Source organism: Camponotus floridanus, unplaced genomic scaffold (assembly GCF_003227725.1).
Source record: "Camponotus floridanus strain SB8 unplaced genomic scaffold, Cflo_v7.5 scaffold301, whole genome shotgun sequence".
Lineage (NCBI taxonomy): Eukaryota > Metazoa > Arthropoda > Insecta > Hymenoptera > Formicidae > Camponotus > Camponotus floridanus.
The window spans coordinates 30483-52076 of record NW_020229439.1 but is presented as its reverse complement, the minus strand read 5'-3'; the positions used below and the strand labels follow the sequence as shown (position 1 = coordinate 52076).

Genomic DNA, 21594 nt, shown 5'->3' with positions numbered 1-21594 from the left:
TTTTACAGCAGCTTTCAAAATAATTTTAGATCATTTTGATCTTTCAAAAAAAAAACCGCATTATGTCAAGAGCGATACATTTCTAAAGTATTATTCAACATGATATAATTTAAATCGCTCTTGAAATCATTTACATCTTTGAGCACAGGATTAACAAATAATTTTCACCGATGGCAAATTATATACACGATTATTCTCTAGTATGTTTCCCAAGGAACTTTACCGCGAACCTTTTCCAATGGTTTGACGTAAATATTGGCCGAAATTTCCGACAATTCCGGCCATTCATCGGCCTTGGCTTGCGCCATTTCCTCATCGACCTTCTTGTACATTGTACTTCGTATATCCTAGCACGCATGTAACGCATAGTTAAAGGATAATTGTCACTTCGTTACGCGTTGCAATAGATTAAAATTATATTAATATTAAAATTCTAGGTGTTAATAATTTTCTGTCTCACATATGTAATGCTCTTTCTCAATTTTACTTTAATTACTTTAAGCTATTAGATATTTCGAAATTGGGAAAGTTACCTCAACTTCTTTCTCGGTCATAAGTCCTTTTCCTACGACGACCTTGTTCAACAACATGATTGGATCTTGCTCGGTTTGTACAGTCTTAATTTCTTCTCTAGTGCGATATGAGAAGCCGGGATCGCTCATACTATGTCCAAAATAACGATAGGTTGTCATCTCTATCACGATTGGTCCGTTTCTGAGTGCGTAATCTCTGCCGAAACGTATAGCTTCTCGAACATCCACGACCTTCATCCCGTCGACCTATGTATAAAATATATATTTAGCTATTTTAGATATAATGAATATAGAGAACATTAAATTAGATAAAATTAATAATTTAAGTCTATTTTAGAGAATTAAAAATTCGATTTTTTTTTAAAGAATGATGTCTGAATGTCTAATATATTTTTTACAGTTAATATATTTTTTACAGTTTATTAAAAAATTTGCAAAATTGATAAAGTTATAAAACTTTGGATAGGTTGGTGCCTTCAAGTGAATCTGCTAGAAAGGCATTTTTCTCAAAACACTATTTTCAAAATCGGTGTGATAAATATCTAGAAAATTATAATGGATTAAATAACTTCAATATTTTTTAAATGCAAAAGATACTTTTTTGAATAAATAGAATTTAAAAAATTATTAATTAATATTTTTCTGAAGCCAGAAAAGTAAATTTCTTCAAAAAAAATTCATAAAAATCATCAATTTTTCATAGTGCTAGAGTACTATAAAAAATTGATGTGCTATAGTTACTACTTCATAGTTTAATAGAGTAGTCTGGATTCTTAATATTAGAACTTATTACAAGTTTAATTTAGGAGAAACTCATGTCAGTTGATGATGTCTCTTCTTTATATAAAATATGCATCTAAAGCAACCTGCGTTTTACCCTTATTCCCGGTATAAGATCTCCGCGTGTATATAACTGCGTATTCGCGCAGGACCGGTGCACGGCCGTGCCCATGCCGTATCGGTTATTCTCGCAGATGTAAACCGCTGGTAAATTCCAAAGCTTCGCCATATTCCAGGCCTCGAAGACTTGGCCCTGCGAGGCCGCGCCATCGCCGTACAATGTGAAAGCCACGCCGCCTGTACCGTTGTACTTATGGGCCAGGGCCATACCAGTGCCGATTGGTACCTAATCGCAAAATAAAGCGAATTTAAGAATTAAAAAGATTAATAATGAAAATTTTTTTAGTGTCAAAAGGATAAATTTCTAATATTTAAAAAAAAAATTTAGATGCTAGGTTCCCAGCAGAGGAGAGAGTCGCGAATGATCGTCTACCTGTCCGCCGACGATACCGTCGCCGCCGTAAAATTTCGGTGCGTACATGTGCATCGAACCGCCCTTACCCTTGGCTGCGCCCGTTTTACGACCCATGATTTCCGCGTGTACCATGCGCACCGGAATGTCAAACACGACGGCGAAACCGTGACACCTGTACGCCGTGATGACAGTGTCCTTCTCGGCCATGGCCATTCTCAGACCCACTGCTATAGCTTCCTAATAGAAAATGCGCAACGTACGTTCACTTTCCGGTTACCTATCGGTTTTCAATTGCGAGTTCTTGGTTATTCTTAGGTCTACCTGACCGGCGTATAAGTGTAAGAAACCATTGATGAGCCGCTGTCTGTACAATTCGGCGGCTTTGTGCTCCATTCGACGTATGTAGTTCATTTTTTTGAGAGCGTACGTGGCATCGTCAACATTTAGGGTCGATTCCTCGGTCGGCCCTTTATCGAGTCGATACAGATCGTATTTCTAAAATGAAAAACTCGAGTTAGAAAGGAAAAAAAATAAAGTTTCGTTCTGTAGATCGCATACCGATTCTACGATGGCTTCTTTGGTAGAGTTGCAACGATGCAGCAAGTTGCATCGCATCTTGGCACCGCAGAAATAAGGCGAGAATCTTAGCTTCATCCATATTGAATACATACTTGGATTCTTTTCTCGATATTGTTAAAGTGTAAATTGTTGAAGTGGAAGTGGAATAATTTCCTTGATTTTATTAAAAGATGTTCCGATGTCAGTATCTTCGAATCAACATTATTAACGTGATACATCGATGATTCTCGTGTGATATATAATTATATTATTTTATACACGTTGGTTTATTTCTTTTTTTTTTACTGGAAGCTGCATTAATTATTTACTATCTATGCGTGAATAAAAATTTATCTTATAAAGAACTTGATCCATCATATTTCAAGCCTGCAAAATAGCCTCCTCTAAAATAACCGATTGAATTTCCAATAAATTAATAAACAATTTTAACGAATTGCATTTGTCGCAATTCGATTAATAGTGAAATGACAATCGTGTCGATTTAAATTTAAATGATCCTTTCGATTTGGACTCTGGAAGTTGGACGGAGAGTAATTTTATCATAAGAAATAATTCTAAAAATAGGTTTCAATTTGAGAAAGAATGTCTGTAAATGAAAATTAATCGTATTAAAGGTAAAGAAATATTAGGCTATCGATCTTAGCGGACGTAATATCTAATATGAAAAAAGGAAAAAGAAGAAGGAAAAGATATGTACAGAGATGTGCTGCTATTTATCGAACCAACAGTAAGTGGCCCGGTTATTGCATGTGATTAAAGAGTAAAACTACAATCTTTTTTATTTTTTATTCTAGAATAAACGAGCTTTATTCTCATAAATCTCTCTTCTCTTACAAAAATAAAGCGAATAAGAAGCTACGATATTCTACACGAACATAGCCATTCGATTCATATACAAGTTGGATTACATCAGATAAAATCATTCTAAATCGAATATACATAAAAAACAATAATCAATTCCATTAATTGGATAATATAATGAGAGCCTAATTTTTTAAAATCATTAAATAAAACTCTGAGCAGGATCGACTGAAAGATTGTCTTAACGTTGATGTCGTTTCAATAACGCAATCTTCTTCACGTGAAAGGGATACAGCGGTTTCTGCGTGAATGGATCCAAGTGCGTTGTGTGAAATTCATGAGATTCTTCCGAATGAAGGAGAAATGTCATCGCGTCCCGCCACCATCGACGCATGTCTCGTCTTCGTGTCTCGTGCATTTGCATCGACAACAGCTTTTCACCTCGCACGATGTATCGGCTGTGACGCGGACACGGTTGACCATGCTTGCTCGCGCTCCGCGACAGCGAGGAATGCGTGGGCGCTGCTACGCGATCTATCTCGAGCTGCTTGTCAGGGATAAATTGGACTCGTTACGGTCGTTGTAAATCAGTACTTTAACCCCTTACATCCCAGTGGGACTTTTATGTCCCGATACTTAAAAAATTGATCAGTCGGTTCTGCTATGATGTATCATTATCGCGATGACGGCTTATTTTAAAGATCTCGATTAATTTCTATAATTTTTTTAAAACAAAAATGAAAAATAAAAATATTTTATGAAATTGTCAAACAAAATTTCTTAAAATTTGTTTATCTATATTCTGGATATTTCTTAGCAATCTCAATAATCTTATAAAAACAATACTTTTAAAATAATCTATAAAGGTAATTCATCAAAATAGTTCTTACATTTCATTTTTTAAATAGTAAAACCTTTCACTTATAAAATAGAAATCAATATAATATTAGAAATTTTCGAAATTGTTGATAATAAATATAAAATCAGAAATTTAAAATTAAAAAATTAGATATATATTATTGTGATTAAATTTTTTTGATCAAGAATAAAAATCAAGAATATAAAAAATGGAAACATAAAGGATTAATCAAATAATTACAATTCGATATTTACACGTGCATATCTCTTTATCTTGATTTTTTTACAAAAAAAATCTAGATTTTTTAAATAGAAAATTGACTTATAAAAATTCAACGCTTTGATAAGACGTACAAAATCTTCCTTTAAAAATGATTTTACAGAAAACCGATGAAACATTCGTATTATCATGTTTTATATACGAATAAGATGACATTTGAATATAGAATGTACCTTGGCACGCTTGAGACCTCGGCGATTCGTTCGTGATATTTGACGCGCTGCCGGTGTTACCTCGGCTTTCTGCTTTCGTTCCTTGTCGGGATTGCCAAACAGTCCTTTGGACTCCGCGACTTTGATCATGAAAAGCGAATCAAACTGCATCATCTCCTTTCGTTTGATTATGGCGACGAAGCAACCCGGATCCAACATCTGTTCGCTATCCTCGCCGTAAATTTCATCGATACTTCCCACTTCGAACAAATCACTATCGGGGATCTAACGATGATTTTTATTAATATTATCTTTAACGAGCGTAATTGTCATTCTCGAGATGATAGCGATAATTATGCGCGCATATTTTTTTATAAATGATCTTACAACAATGTCAGTCGTAACTAACGACACTTCATCCTCTTCCTCCTCTTCCTGCTTGATCGAGATCGTTTGTTCGGGTTGCACCTGCAATTGACCCTCCGACTGTTCCTTCAATTGTTCCTGCCTGGCTTGTCTGACTATCTTCGAACCTTTCCCGCTATCATCTTTTGACACAGTCTTTCTTTTCGGCTAAAAGAAATGACGAGGAATATCATCTACTTGAAACGAAATGTGATATTTGAAGAGATCATCTTCAACGATCATCATACAAACGATTGAAGATAATTGTTTAGATAGTCAACTTTTTATTAAAAATAGTCTTATATTTATAAGAAATAATTTCTGAGAAACACATATTATATTATATTATTTTCACTTACAGGATGTTCGCGAATGTACTTCTCTGTGGCTATCCGATTGGCATATTCGACAACCTGTTGAATCATTTCCGTAGTTTCGGACGGCAGAATTGTATGCACTTGATATATCAGGAACTGTATGTTCGGCCTGGTTAACGCGTATTTGAGGGTGGAAAATTGTTCAGCGAGTAAAGCGCGGGGTTGCTTGGTTTCACCGGCCAAATCGCTAGTTAACGATTCCAATAGACTAATGTCACCGTCACGTGCGACAGCGAGGTCTACGATGTCCCGGATGCCGGTGTAACTACACGGAGGAGTCGCTAGAACGACGGTCGCTCTTTCTAACTCGATAGACGCTGGTGGCGAGACATATCTAACGGTGAACAAGACGAAAAAACTCAGCACTTTCCTACTAATCCCTTCAAGGTAGTATGGTGGTTCATAATCCCAGGTAATGTCGGTTTTACAAACATTTCCTATACCTTTAATATCCTACCTTCAATTATTAGTTTAGCAAATGTTTATGAAACTATACCTGGGGTAATCATGATATAAATTCGTAAAAAAAAGGAACATTTTTCCTCCATTACTTTTGGGAGAAAACTCGACAATGTTGCAGAGTAACACCCAGACTCCCGAGATAAGCCTCGTACTCGCAGCGATGATCTCCGGCGCCGAAGACCAACAGCCTCCCGGCGTCTTCGATGTCAGCCAGGAGTCCCGCCAAGTAACCCGTATGACGAGGAGCGATCGAATGCGTGAGGATCACAGGTCCGCAAAGACGCGCGACGCGAATCGCCTGCGCCAGCATGGCCGCTCCGAGACACAAGGATCTTTCCTAAATATATCTCTTATCTCTCTAATTTATTTTTTTACATTCGATATCGGTAATTCCAAGTTGGAAACTTCCAGCGGCGATTATATTTACCAGAAAGACGAACCGATGGCTGCGAACCAGGTCGGACACGGCGAGTCTCTCTCGCGCCTTGTCGTGCAAGTTGATCATCTTCGGGCAAACTGGATCGAAGATGTAGTCGGTCTCGTTGAGCTCCGCGGCTTTAATATCGTCGCAGAGTTCGAGTTTTAGCTGCGACATGTCCTTGATGAACTCGTCCCTATCAGCTACTCTCATGGTGTTGATCCATCCGGAAGCAATCGCGCCTTCGTCGGACCAGTTTATCCCCTCGGCGGTACGCAAGTGCATCGGAAGAAGCTCGTCTGAAAGAATAAGATTGATTATAGGGAAACGTCAATTTAATTGATAATGCGCTCGATGTCTTTTACGTTGCTTTATACGAAAGGAATAAATTTATATAAATTGAAAATTGGAATTAACCAAGACTGAGAGCCGAACCGCCGATACGGAGACGCGAGATGCTTGCTGCCAGATGGGTTTTTGACATCAAAAGAGCATCTTCGATATCTTTTAGTCCGAAAGTCTGAAAAAGCATAGATAGAATTGTCGCAACTGTACGTCAATCTTTTCTTTATTAAAGATTCTTTGCGCTCTTTTCTTGACATATGTTAGAAAACTTAACTTTATCAGGAATATCTGTATTTTATACTCTGTATTTAAACGAGATTATTATCTATTTGTGTTTTAAAACAAATCTTTAAATGTGTAAATGATGCATTTATTGTATTGACATTACGAGATGCGTTGTGTCACAAATATCAAAATGACCAAGAGCACAAAGAATTTAAGACCCAGTCTACTTTAAAGAATAAAAAAAATCGACTTTCGTACATTTTCTGAAAATATGTTTCAATTCGATTATATAAATTTTATTGGTAAATTTTTGTAAAATTAATGGAGTTGCAAGACTTTGGATAAAATGGCATATATTTTTCTCGAAATACTGCTTTCAAAATTAACAAATAATTTATTTTTTTTAAATAAAAAACATTTTATAATTATATTATAAGGATCTAATCAGCTATTTTATAAAATCAATACTTAATATTTTTCTAACTTTCAAGAAATGAAAAAATTTCAGTAAAATTAAAACATCTAATTTTAAAATGACATTACCTCGTTATTTTTCATACAATTTTCTTTAATGAAATTAGATTCAGTATCCTATAGAATAAAATTAGACTGAGACCTTTTCATTTCAGACAATTACACGAGAAGCAATATGTCACTGTCGAACTATGCAATTTCGAATCACGCTACGCGCGAGAGCTGACATTAAAAAAAACTAAATATCTAAGTTTAAAAATACTACCTACTCCAACTGTTTAAAGATTAATAAAAATATATGTAAAATACTAAACAAATCAATTTTTAATAATCTTCAAAAGTCATCAATTTTTATATTGCTAAAGTAGACTGGGTCTTCAATGATGAGAAACAAACATATATCGAATAAACCTTGAATATTCTGTTTCGAGTCTCAAGTGCGTTTCCATTGCGTCGACGTGCAAATTTTCTCCCCTGCATATCGTACAATAATAACCAGACCACCTTCTCTCGTTGTTTCAGGGCGGAATTTTCCTGCCAAAATCCACTGTCTTCGAGAGCACGGTTTAAAATGTTCTTATCTGTAAAGTTTGCGTATTTGAAATGTCAGGTTATGTAATTATTATTGTACATGTTATGCAATTATTATGAAGCCATTGTGATATTTTATAGATGTATTTGCTTTCTCTTCGTACGCAAACATCATAAAAAAATACTACAGATGATGAATTAGATGAGAAAAACATTTTTCGATCTTGAAGAGAAAGAGAGAGATTCGAAGAGAGTTTCTCTTTTCGCCTACGTTTATATTCGAAAACAATCTCACATCTCAAAACGTCGTATACTAGACCGAAGACACGTCTCATTTCAGCTTCGTTAGCATAACTCGGAGAGGGTTGAGCATTTTGGAGAACCTGGGCAGCTAGTACGATGTCGTTGACACGCCAACCCGGTTCCACGCAAGCTTCCGTCATCGAGCCACTACTTCCCGAGATGGCCTTCAAGGAAGCAACAATATCCTGACTTTCGTCTTTCCTTCCCTTGGGAAGATGTCCTTTTTCTATGGAGCACTCCCAATCCTGCGAATTCTTTCGGCTCATATGCCGTTTAGAATCCTCCGACCTCGAACAAGAAATTCACATATGATCCTCTAGCAAATTAAATCTATCCTGCAGCGAATAGGATTACGATACTTCTAGACATTTTACGGGATATGTAACCTCGATCACTTCGGATTTAATACGAAGAATGCTCATTTTTGAAAAATGCATTTTCGCGATTCAGACATGAATATAAAGTGAAAAAATCGCAAAGACGTTGTACGTAAAATTAATTATTAAATATAGATTGAGTTTGTGATTCAAGCATCTTTCAATCAACATCCTCAAGATCGAAGCGAAGTATAACACATATGAGAATCTTGCCAGTTCATAAATTTAAAAAAATATTTTTTTGTTCCACAGCAATTGCGATTCGCTTCCCGATTAATTATTTTATTAATTATTCTTTTTATTGTAATCCACATACACACTTCCCATTCTTATACTTGTCTTATATTTTCTCCACAAACATAATTATATATCTGTTAACATAAGTTTGATTAATTAATTATTATATATAATTAACACATAATAAACAATATAAATGATTAATATAATGAATTTGATTAAAATAGTCTTTACCGATAATTTTACATGATTAGACTCTCCAGAAAAAAATACATTTTATTATACCTACATCATAAAATTATAATAAGAACTAGAGATGATCCATAATTAATAAATGTGATAAATTGAATAAAAATTGTAGAAATTTATTAAATTTGAAAGTCATCGTGTGGCAATTATGCATGATTGCCCAAATTAATCAAATTTACAATAACATATCCATCAATCGTAGCAAAATCGCTTGTACTATCTAAACATCTCCATTTAGATTTATATTAATACGATTTCATGTGTACCGTAGAAAATAATATCGCTGATATTTTTAATTTTTTAATTCTTACCTTTTTTATTTTTAATTCTTTACCTTTTATCCTCGGTCTCAGAGTCCTTTTCTCTCTGTAATTCGACGAGACTGTGATAAACTCGGTGACGCCATTCTTCATTGCTTGGCAAAATCAACTTTTCGAGTTCCCTCTCATGTAGCTCGTCGTTGAGCTTCGGTGTCTGCGATGTGAGAAGCAGCCGAAATATTCTTGCATAAAGGGTGAATATACTAGTTTTACGTGCATCGACGTTAATTTCGACGTCACCGGAAGATCCTCCCGATTCCGACGACCGATCTGACGGATCGCCGATTGTCATTGCGCTTCCAGGAACCGTCAGTCGACGAGGGACGATGGTTTTAAAAAACGAAATATGAAAAGATTATAATATAGCAAAAATGAAAAAAACACTTTAGGTAAAGAAAAATATAATTAATAGAGTGTCAATCAAGAGGTAAAATCGAGGAAGAGATTAATGCGCATCTGAGACACGCGACTCGCGAGTTTGGGCGACTTAATCATGCGCCAGCAAATTCGTTTACGAGACCGTCGTTTTTCCTGTGGCCGGGCAATCGTTGAGGCGGAGAGTCAAGAGAAGACTGAAGACACCGAGGAGACGAAATCGTGTCGCTCGACATCGCGTGTCTCCGAAGCGTATCCCGTGAAATTGCATCTTGGACTCTCATCAGCGAAGTGACTCGGATACTTTTTCAGTAAGTAGTTATATACCAAGTGCACTTTTGTCTGCTACTTTACAAACTTTCGCAACTATCGAAACTAAGTAAAGTTATGTCCAGAGAAATGATAAAAAATCGAATTTAATGAGTAATAGTTAAAAAATAAAGAATACATATTAATTGCGCTAGAGAATTTTAAATGCCTTTACCAGGAAACGGTGTACATATTCTCTTTTTTACTTTTATTATTCTATAACATATCCTTTTTTTACTTTTATTATTCTATAATTATACATTTTAAAAAATTCATTAAAAACATAAATTAATATCGTATAATTTTTAGCACCAAATTAAAATCCTGCGGAAAATTAAATTTATAATATTTATATATATTATCGTAAAAAAAAGAAAATGATATATAACTGAAAAATATAAAAAAATATAATGCATATAATATATAATATAATAATATAATAAAATAATACAAAATAATGTAAAAACGCAAATAACTTTTCATGTTCTATATGTGATACCAAGTTAATTTCATTGTATTATTAATTTCAATTTATATAGATTATTAACATAGAAAAAGACTGCAAGTGAAACGTGATACGAGTAGTCAATTTAACAAGTTATTACGATTGATATAACGAGAAAGGAAAATAAAATAAAAGAAAAAAGTATGTGAGACTCTAATAATATCTCTACCTTGTGTATTATTGATATACAGTTTTATATATATGTATTTATTATAATATCAGGCGATATTCAATCATTCATATCGAATTGCGTCTCGTGCACGATCATTTTCGTCGAACAAAATGAAAGACAATAGATAGACAGCTGTCACGTAGGTGCCCGATCGATCATCTTGGAATGACGGCGGCAGGTACGATCATGTTGACACAATTCCATAAGCAGTCAACATTCATGTTACATTCACACATTAATCTCAATTTATCGGCGAACCTATTTTAGTAATATATTTTTACTTCTAGTTACTCTCTATTTCATTCACAACTTTTATATATTTTAATCTTCCACGATATTCTCTCTCTGCGATATTGCACATGATAAAAAATTAATTTATTAAAATATAATAAACAATTTATTATATTTTAGAGAATGCTCATATGCAGTTATTCTTTCGCATATTCTGTAAGCAGAGTAGACCTGTATACACAAGAGAGATATGTAATATATAGTTAAAATATTTATTAATAAAAATATATTCACAAGTTTTTACAAACATCAATCTAAAGTTAAAAATTATGTGATAAATAAATATTATTTATAAAATATATTATATATGTATATATATATATATATATATATATATATATATATAAAAGGCACGTTATTATTTATTTAAAATTTACACTATGTTTTGTTTTATTTAATCTTTTTACCTGGGCAGTTCTATCTTTTTGCTTCTCGTTTGATTAAAACAAATATATAAAATATTCCTATATATTTATATTTTAGAAGAAACAGAAAATAAGAAAATAATGTAATAAAGTGTAAAAAGCACGATTAACAATCTATATTAAACATGGTATAAATAACTTTTAATGGCAGTCACGTCGCACATTATTAAAATAATTATATTATCAACCTTAATAAAGCATGATTTGTGTATCAAATCAAATCAAATGTACACATACCTATTAATTTATCCCTTTATATTTTGTGAAGAGATTGTATAAAACACGAAGGGTAGATTTCAGATCCAAATTTACGATATCTGTAAGAGAAGCAATTTGAGATTTAAAAGTCACAAAGATATTAAAAGAATTTTTCTCAATCTATTTATGCATATAGATATTACAAACCTTCAGGACGAGCTTTGGGTTTTGGCAGCCCAATGTCTCGCATAATATCAAATGCAAATGAAACATTGTGAACTTTCTGATCAACAGTCTTTGGTGTCAAATGAAAGCTACCTAATGGAACAAAAAAGCCTTCTAAAAGACCAAGCAACAGAATCAGGAACACACCATCATGGAATTGAGTGTCCAGATCAGTCACTTCCAAATGTACCTTGCTCAAATGTTTATTTACAAATGTTACCAAAGACTAAAAAAATAGAAGATTAACAATGTAACAAAATCAATATAATGTAATTACAATAATGGAAAGACAAATGGCTAAAATTGCAACATAAGAGGCTAAGTTAAGCTTACTTTCTTCACAACAGCCAATTTATCAGGTACATGATCGAAAAGAGTATCGAATGCGTCGCGCTCGCAACGCATTCCCAAATCATCATACGTTGTTGTTAATTCTTCTCTCACTGTTCTATGTATAAGCTGGCCATCCTTTTTACGTACCACAACCACTTGAGCGGTAACTCTTTCTGGCAATCTAACGGGAGCGCGGAACAACCGAGCTAGGCTAACTAGTAAGTGCAAAATTGCAACGATATTTTTCGAATGTACAGATTCGACGCTCCATTTGTAAGGAGGATATCGGCCTAATACTCGATTAGCGGCAGACAAGACAACAGTGAGTTTTTGCTTCTGTCCTTCCTCAGATTGAGTTACTTCGGGTACATCCAGTTTCTCTCCAGTCAATTTTTCTAAATTTTTTAAAAATAAATAAAGAATTGCTTTTATTTTGTTACAAACAAACTTTTCTAGAATCTTTCTATGTTTCAAATCATACATATTCATATACCTAAGAGCTTTTGCAGCACTTGTCCATCATAAAGATCTTCAACAATATCCTTTACAATAATTCGCTGGTCAGCCAATTCATCATTGATCCATTCAATTAAAACAGATATCAACTCCTGTAGTTTGGGATCTTCCAAAGATTTTGGTTCTATCATGGAACGTTCTTCGTTCTCGTCAAGAGCATATTCCTCTGGTGGCATATCGGGATTAGCAGCATATCCAGGTGAATCAATCGCATATTTTCCTTCTTCTTGGACATCTTGTACTAAAAATATTATCCTTATTATACATTTTTCTCAATTTCGAATATTTAAAATTCAATAAAATTCAATTACAATATACAATATTGGAATTAAATTTCGAATAGAAGTATCAGTTTAAAGAAAATAAATATTGTGTGAAATGGAAACTTTATTTATTTATTTCTGAACAAATTCAATTCGTAAAATGACACATCTCGCTCCATATAAGGATGTATGTTTTGTTGAACAGCAAAAAATGTAACGAATAAATTTCGTGTTATATATATGTACTTGAATATAACGAAAGTTAAACAGTACCTTCCTTAATACGTTTCTTTCGTCCAAGCGTTCCAATTTTATCCCAAAAGCTCTCCTCCTTGTCCTCTTTCTTCGTGATCGGAGTCCGTGGTGACTTGGGCCGAGGAGACGCCATTATTGAGGGCCTGTCGTAGGACGTAATTCTTCCTTCCTATAGGTACAGGATAATTCATAATAAATCGACATTATACTTTACGTGAATTGTGATTACGACAAAAAAAAATTTTTATACGATATTTTCTTTAAAGTTTAGAAAATTTAGATAAAATATAATATATACCAGTTTCAGAAATTAATATTTATTAGTCTAAAATCGGATAAAAATATGCACTTTTGCGATCACGAACTTGCGAAGAGTATATGATATACTTGTCATGAATCACCTTGTATATGGAATTGTAAAGTATATATAGAACGTCATTTCTTAAAATAAAACTGTAGTATCATGTGTATATATGTATATATGTGTAAAAACTATTTATGTACCATTATAAATGAATAGAGAATTGCATTTGAAGTGACAATATGCAAAAACTCGCAAAATTGTTTGCATTTTTTTTTTTATTATAATTCATTTTCATTTCTTATATTCTGACTGTTCTTCTATCTTAAATCAGCTGTTTTCCTCTAAACTAAAATTCTCTCTTACTTTTGACATTTGCTTTTCTCTAAACTAAAATTCTCTTATTTTTGACGTTTGCCACGTGATCACGTGAATTCAGAGTGCGAAAGTGAGAAGAAATAATGATAATAATAGAGAATAATAAGAATAAAGAATAACAATAATAATGCTAATGAAAATAATAATAATGAAAGAATGTCATATTAGAAGAACAGATAGAAAGAAATATTAAAATACAAAAAATTTTCGATTTTCATAAGTTTAAACTACAGAAAATCGGCTGCATACACACATCTGTATTAGAAAAAGTACACATATACAAAATGCATCGATGTGTCTTTCAGCTGACTCCTGAAATATGAATTTTAAGAATACAAATAAACTAACCTAGAAAATTAATTAAGTCGAATATAATATCAAAAGATAAAATCGATTGATGCCACGTTAAACACTCTTACAAAAAAATAAGTCAAATATAATCGAATATTTTTGACATCACGAATTCAAACTTCACGAATGGCTTCAATGTCATTGCCACAATAGTGAACTTGATCAGCTGATAGCGCTGTACGAATTATGAGCTTCTGGTTTAATTTAGTGAAAGACGTATTTCTCAGAATGTTGCAATTATTGTCGTTCAGCAGACGAAAGATATCGAACTCTTTAAGCATATATATTAAAACGAATACAGGGAGCACACTCTCGGTCGAATTAGATCCAAAATGGGATATAAAAAACTTGAAGGAAATTGTTGCGCCTCAGATGGGTATAGCGCCAGAAGATATTAAAATCATATTTGCAGGTAAAGAACTGCATAATTCAATTATAATAGAGGTGAGCTTACTTATATATACACATGTATATTTTTGTACATCCATGTATTTAATTACTAATTATGTTACATTATAGGAATGTGATTTAGGTCAACAAAGTATTTTACACGCAGTACGGACACCACATAAAATAGTTAATAAAACGAGGAATACAGACCTTATAGAAGAATCTATATCTGAAACATCTGACTTGAATGACAGTAGTGGGAGCAAACCTATGAACGAGACACTTATGGATTTATCTTTGGATGAATCAAATCTTGAAAATTTATCCCTAAAAGGTGACAATGATATATATTAATTTAACAAAATAATTTAAGTAATAAGAGATTAATTAGTTTTCTCTATATTATTACTGTTGACAGAGCAGCAGGAAAATCGAGCGCATTTTTATGTATATTGTTCAGCACCATGTAAAAATGTGACAGCAGGTAAACTAAGAGTCAAGTGTGCAAGATGTGGCAGTGGAGCTGTCACTGTTGATAGAGATCCTCAATGCTGGCCAGATGTATTGCAACCAAGAAGAATAACTGTAAACTGCGAGAGTGATTTTTGTCCTGTAACCTCAAGCATGCATAAAGATGAGACAGAGTCTCAAGTCTCTTATGCACATTTTTACTTTAAATGCGCAAAACATCCCAGTTTAGGAGAAAACGACGAAGCTGTACCACTTTATCTTGTAAAGCCAAATTTAAGGAATATTCCTTGTCTAGCATGCACAGATATTAGGTATTGATATATATGATGACATATAACAGATAAGTTGTAAAGCTTATTAATGCTATTATATTTCCTGCTGTATAGAGAAACTGTGTTAGTATTTCCATGTGAAGCTGGTCATGTAACTTGTCTTGATTGCTTTCGTGAATATTGTACAGTACGTTTACACGAGCGACGATTTGAATTTGATGAGGAATATTATACTTTACCATGTCCTGCTGGATGTCCTAATTCTTATATTCGTGAAGTGCATCATTTTCATCTTCTTGGTGTGGAACAGGTTTGGTACAATAAACTATTATTGTATTTTAACTTGACTTTCTTAATTATGATGTATTTTATATGTTATAGTATGAAAGATATCAGAGATTTAGCACAGAAGAACATGTTTTACGTGCTGGTGGTATTTTATGTCCAAGACCAGATTGTGGAATGGGTATCATACCACCTTCTATAGAAGATGATAGAGAATGTCGCAGAATCCAGTGCATTGGTGGATGTGGCGTGAGTAGTCTTTTTATGCAGAAAGAAAATTCATATAAAAATATCTCATCTCCCTTAACAATTATGTAAGTTATATTAGAAGTTATATTGAAAGAACACATTTCTCTTGATTGTAATTTCTCATATAAATTCAGATTTTATTTATATTTATTTTTTTATTTGTAAAATAATTTTTTTAACTATTAATATCTTATTATTTCCAAACTGTAATTTATTTATTTGATTATTAATTGTATGACTATCATTGATCAATCATATTTATTAACAATCAGATCATTGTAATTTTTTAATTTAATCATTTTTTTCAGTATGTTTTTTGTAGAATCTGTTTACAAGGATATCATGTAGGAGAATGCGAGTCGCAAATGTCGGACGCATCTACAAGTGTTTTTTCTTCTAATTATTATTCAGTGGATCCTCTTAAAGCTAACCAAGTTAGTTTAAATTTATATACATAAAAAATACACCTTTTTTTTAGAAATCGGTTTAATACATCTTCTATTTTTTTAGGCTACATGGGATGAAGCAAGTAAAAAAACAATACAAACATCCACGAAACCTTGTCCAAAATGCAGAACTCCTACTGAAAGAGATGGTACATTTAAATTAATTTTTAAGAATTAACTTTTCATCAAAATACACAATTGAACTTTGGATAAAAGTCTTATTCTATAAATTTACACAAATATGGAATATGTGTATACATTTTTTAAACATTGTTTTAAATGACAGAGATTCTCAAGTTTTTTTAAGACTATTAATATTTCAACTATTTTTTTATATATATTTACTAATAATAAATCATTTATCTCTAGGAGGCTGCATGCATATGGTATGTACAAGAGCAGGATGTGGTTATCATTGGTGCTGGGTGTGTCAGACAGAATGGACTAGAGACTGTATGGGCAATCATTGGTTTGGATAATATATTGGAAGAAAATTTTATGTCAGTTTGATAATATATAATTTAAAAGTTATGCATATGAGCATTATATCATAACAAAAATATTTTATAGGATATACTATATATTTTACAATAAAAATAATTAATAATATATTAACTATTGCATTTTTTTATTTCATTTCTGTATTTTTATAAAATTGTATTTTTATATAAAATTAATTGATGATTAATTTATATAAAATTAATTGATGATTGAAATTAAAGTTACGTTTTAAAACGAAGATAATTTTTCTCGAAATTAATTGAAAATACTAGAGAAGATATTAAACGAGTCATCGAAAATTTTCCACAGAAATAACATCGATACATCTATGGATCGTGAATAGGGACGTGGGGGGGAAGAAGGGTGAATGTCAGCGCCACGCGAATGCTACATCTGACAGCAGCTATAACCTTATTTTATGATTGTTGTGATTAAAAACTTCAAACATTCAATAGAATGTATATTACGCAGAAATTGTGCAAACGCATTTATCGTATTCTTTTGTAGTTCGAGAAGACTGATAAAATATTAGGAACACGCAAATTTTTCATCACTTAATGAATAAAAATGTGGAAACAATCCAAATTATTATACAATAGATGTGCGTCGCAGAAGAGCAAAGTTTTATCTCGTAATCATAAAACGGCAGAAGTAATCACAAAACTCACTAATGCAACATCGGAAAACCCCGAGCATGTACTTCCTAAAGAAGCGCGAGTTGTCATATGTGGAGGTGGAGTTATGGGTGGTGCTGTGGCGTATTACTTGTCTCTTTTAGGATGGGGACCAGAGACTGTTTTGATAGAAAATGGCAGGTGTGAATCATTCTCCTCCCTGAATATATTTCTTTTGAATAAAAAGATCTCTTGGAAAAAAATCAATATATATTTTTATAATTTTTCTCATATATGTATGTAAGAATATATTTCTCTATTTTATGCACATTTGTCTTTAGACTAGGAGGTGGAACAACATGGCATACGTCAGGATTAGTAGGGGCCTTCAAGCCTAGTCTAGCACAAGTGAAACTTGCTCAAGACAGTATTGCTTTATATAAGGAATTGGAAAATAAAGGTCTCCCAACAGGCTGGAAGCAATGTGGCAGTCTTTCTTTGGCACGAACGAGAGATCGTATGATCTCATTCAGGAGAATGAAAGCACAATCTGTGTAAATATTTTAGCAGATGTGATAATTACTATGATAAACTGCGATTTTATATTTTGATTTTATTAAGGTCACGCAATATCGAATGTCACTTAGTTACGCCAGAAGAAATTCAGAATCTATGTCCATTATTACAAGTTGATGATCTAGTTGGAGGATTATGGATTCCGAATGATGGTGTCGGTGATCCATATCAGATTTGTTTGACATTGATTCAAGAAGCACAGCAAGGAGGTATATTGTGTTTAAAAAAAATAAAAAATTCAGAATTGAAAATATTTACAAAGATATTATTTGACTTTTAAATTAAATATTTCTCATTGTATTTAGGTGTTACAGTATTTGAGAATTGTGCAGTCACAAAAGTTATTAATCAGAGTAACCAGGTAAAAGCAGTGGAGACAACACATGGTGTCATTGCATGCCAACATTTTGTAAATTGTGCTGGTTTTTGGGCACGGAATGTGGGTAAACTAAGTGAGCCATATGTAAAGGTATTTGTGTAATTTATACAAAAGAGATTAAAAAGAAATTTTTTTGTTGGTAGAAAATAATTACATTTGCATTTTGCACACAGGTACCACTTCATCCAGTAGAACATTATTATTTACACACTAAACCTATTACTAATTTAGATCCTATGACACCAGTTATACGTGACTTGGATGGATTTATCTATTTTCGGGAGAATAACGGGCGACTATTAGGCGGTGGTTTCGAGCCAGTTGCAAAACCAGCATTCGAGGATGGCATGATTCCTGGTTAGATGTAAATTTACTTTTTCTGCTGAAACAATTAATTATTATTGTCTAAGTTAATGTCACAAAATTAACTTACAAACTTATTTTATTTAGACTTTTCAGCAATAAATATATTCTTTATGTAATTATGTGTGTCTGATTGAAAAATTTTATTATTTATTTTTTTTAGAAAGCACAGATAAGCGATATCTACCAGAAGATTGGGACCACTTTCACATTTTGCTAGAACAGATGTTACATCGAATTCCTAGTTTGGGAAATGCTGTTTTGGAGAAACTTTGCAATGGGCCCGAAGCATTTTCCCCGGATTGCAGGTGGATCGTAGGAGAGGCTCCGGAAATACGTAATTATTACATCGCTGCCGGAATGAAAACGGTTAGTTAATTAGCTAATTGAATCATTCACATTGGCTTCGCGAGATTCTTCACTTGAATGGGTCTTTTGTCTTTTGAAGGTCGGAATATCCGCTGCTGGCGGAGTCGGCCGTGCTACGGCGGAACTGATAATCAACGGATCGACTTCGCTAGACATGTATGAATTGGACGTCTCGCGTTTCCTCGGACTACACAACAATCGTAAATTTTTACGCGATCGAGTGCGAGAGGTGCCCGGGATGCATTACGCGTTGCAATATCCGCATCAAGAGTTCAAAAGCGGGAGAAACCTGAGAATGTCGCCGATTTATCCGAAGCTCAGAGACGCGGGTGCAGTTTTCGGTCAGGTCATGGGATACGAAAGACCGTCCTGGTTCCAATTGGACGATGACTGTGGTAATATTCAGTCATAAGATTCATATACATGATGGTTATTCCATAAAAATTAATACTTCGTTTCTATTGTATATTAAATAGACCTGGAGTTTCCCGATGGTTTTCAAAGATACAAAATAGCTTACACGAATACCTTCGGCAAGCCTCCTTGGTTCGACGCGGTTGCGCGAGAATACGCCGCTTGTAGAGAAGCGATCGGTCTGAGTGATTATTCCTCCTTTACGAAGATCGATTTGTGGGTAATTATTATTTAAAGACACTTGCTTTAATTAATACAAACTTGCGAAATGTATTCTCATATAATATCTTATATCTTTATATGTCATAGTCGAACGACATGGAAGTCGTGGATCTATTGCAATACTTGTGCTCGAACGACGTTGATGTGCCTGTAGGAAGTATTATTCATACCGGTATGCAAAATCATCAGGGCGGTTATGAAAATGATTGTAGTTTAGCTCGAATCGCACCAAATCAGTAAGTTGCAATGAATAAGCTTGTATTATATACAAGCTAATTGTTATTGATGATACAATTAAGAATGCCATAATTCTACATGATAAAATAAATCGAAGATGTATAAAATAAATTTATAAAACTTTATTTTTAAGAACAACTGATAATTAAAAAATTAATGAGCGCCTTTCGCTGTATCATCGGATTGTTGTGTGCGCATAAGGACAATGAGTGTGTATATACTTAGAAATTCTCTCTGAATTCTTTTTTAGTTATATGATGATCGCCCCGACTATTCAACAAACACGTTGCAAAAACTGGATCCAACGGCATTTGCCGGCAGACGGTTCTGTTGCCGTGTCTGACGTTACATCCGCATACACTGCAATTTGCATAATGGGACCGGCTACCAGGCAACTGTTAACCGAATTAACAGATGTGGATTTAAATCCAAAAAACTTTCCGTTCTTCACGTTTAAGGTAATAAACTTAAAAATAAGAGACTTTAAGATTATTTAACTTACATCTGTTTTATTATCTATTACTTATATCTGTTTTATTATCTATTTTAATTAGGAATTGGACGTTGGACTTGCCAATGGCATCCGTACGATGAATCTAACGCATACCGGAGAACTTGGCTATGTTCTCTATATTCCAAACGAAGTAATACAAGAGACATCTCTTTAAACTATTAACTAATACAATCTTTGTTCTCTTACAAATTATAATTTTTCCTATTGAAAGAAAAATAGTTTTTTTTTTCTTTCCAATTTACAAAGTAAGTTTACGCGAAATATTAGATCTTATAATTTCAGTTTGCCCTGCACGTTTATACGAGGTTAATAGAGGCCGGAGCGAAGTACGGATTGAAGCACGCTGGTTATTACGCGACGAGGGCTTTACGCGTCGAAAAGTTTTATGCATTTTGGGGACAAGACTTGGATACCTTTACTACTCCTTTGGAATGCGGAAGATCGTGGAGAGTGAAATTTGATGTAAATATTATTCTAATAAAGATCTTTAATTATTTAAAAAAGAAAACATGTATATGTAAACTCTTATTCTAATCAGATCTTTCTATTTTGCAGAAGGGAGTCGATTTCATCGGCAGAGACGCTCTTTTGAGACAGCGCGAAGAAGGAGTTCAGCGGAAATATGTGCAATTATTATTGAACGATCACGATCCCGAAGTTGATACTTGGAGCTGGGGGGGCGAGCCTATTTATCGAAACGGAAAATATTGTGGGTTAACAACAACCACGGGTTACGGATTCACCTTTAAAAAACAAGTAGATCAGATTTTTTCTTCGTCTTATCTTTCTTTTTTCAAAATGAAAAAAAATAAATCTTACGAATATTAATAGGTATGTCTTGGATTTGTGCAAAATTTGGACTCGAAAGGTCAGCCGCAAGAAGTGACGAACGAATACGTGTTATCGGGCGATTACGAGGTGGACGTCGCGGGCATCATGTATCCCGCAAAGTGTCACTTGCACAGTCCAAATCTACCGACCAAGTTTCCCGATAAAGAAAGAGACGCTTATCATGCTACGCGCGATCAGCATTCTTTGTGATCCGAACGATAAACATGTCTCAAATATATGTACAAACGATGTATATAGCAAAGGATTTAATAAAATCGTTTAATAATGCGAGTAATCGCTCATAAAAATCACTACATCGAGAGATCTAGAGATCACAATAGAGACTCTTCGGGACAAAGGATCGCGTAAATAAATTACATTGG

The 21594-nt window shown here is 33.6% G+C and overlaps 4 protein-coding genes across 6 annotated transcripts; 2 read left to right on the top strand and 2 right to left on the bottom strand.

Moving 5' to 3' along the window:
* Window positions 1–129: 129 nt before the first annotated feature.
* Window positions 130–9963, bottom strand: LOC105251914. Its single transcript, XM_025410284.1, has 14 exons — window positions 9196–9963; window positions 7991–8286; window positions 7576–7745; window positions 6538–6640; window positions 6130–6419; window positions 5792–6039; window positions 5223–5574; window positions 4846–5031; window positions 4480–4743; window positions 2110–2283; window positions 1807–2025; window positions 1411–1659; window positions 534–779; window positions 130–347 (listed from the first exon to the last, which is right to left on the bottom strand). Exons 1-14 carry the CDS (start codon window positions 9471–9473, stop codon window positions 198–200), a joined length of 3225 nt encoding a protein of 1074 aa, XP_025266069.1. The 5' UTR covers window positions 9474–9963; the 3' UTR covers window positions 130–197.
* A 1358-nt stretch (window positions 9964–11321) lies between these two features.
* Window positions 11322–13570, bottom strand: LOC105251912 (beta-parvin). Of its 2 annotated transcripts, none has more exons than XM_025410290.1 (6): window positions 13553–13570; window positions 13067–13217; window positions 12508–12771; window positions 12015–12409; window positions 11664–11907; window positions 11322–11575 (listed from the first exon to the last, which is right to left on the bottom strand). In XM_025410290.1, exons 1-6 carry the CDS (start codon window positions 13553–13555, stop codon window positions 11499–11501), a joined length of 1134 nt encoding a protein of 377 aa, XP_025266075.1. In that variant the 5' UTR covers window positions 13556–13570; the 3' UTR covers window positions 11322–11498. The 2 variants fall into 2 exon arrangements, with proteins under 2 accessions (XP_025266075.1, XP_011257321.1); XM_011259019.3 differs by lacking the exon at window positions 13553–13570 and adding an exon at window positions 13347–13362 and having other exon boundaries at window positions 11323–11575.
* A 330-nt stretch (window positions 13571–13900) lies between these two features.
* On the top strand, window positions 13901–16752 carry LOC105251913 (E3 ubiquitin-protein ligase parkin). Its single transcript, XM_011259021.3, has 8 exons — window positions 13901–14522; window positions 14598–14802; window positions 14887–15250; window positions 15326–15521; window positions 15593–15745; window positions 16054–16179; window positions 16256–16340; window positions 16561–16752. Exons 1-8 carry the CDS (start codon window positions 14265–14267, stop codon window positions 16668–16670), a joined length of 1497 nt encoding a protein of 498 aa, XP_011257323.1. The 5' UTR covers window positions 13901–14264; the 3' UTR covers window positions 16671–16752.
* Window positions 16753–17048: 296 nt separating this feature from the next.
* Window positions 17049–21460, top strand: LOC105251910 (pyruvate dehydrogenase phosphatase regulatory subunit, mitochondrial). Of its 2 annotated transcripts, none has more exons than XM_011259016.3 (14): window positions 17049–17507; window positions 17648–17860; window positions 17928–18091; window positions 18188–18351; window positions 18435–18618; window positions 18788–18993; window positions 19073–19385; window positions 19470–19627; window positions 19717–19865; window positions 20117–20324; window positions 20421–20510; window positions 20663–20842; window positions 20936–21136; window positions 21212–21460. In XM_011259016.3, the coding sequence occupies exons 1-14, from the start codon at window positions 17260–17262 to the stop codon at window positions 21419–21421; spliced, it is 2688 nt and encodes an 895-aa protein (XP_011257318.1). In that variant the 5' UTR covers window positions 17049–17259; the 3' UTR covers window positions 21422–21460. The 2 variants fall into 2 exon arrangements, with proteins under 2 accessions (XP_011257318.1, XP_011257317.1); XM_011259015.3 differs by having other exon boundaries at window positions 17050–17507; window positions 19073–19388.
* The last annotated feature ends 134 nt before the right edge of the window (window positions 21461–21594 follow it).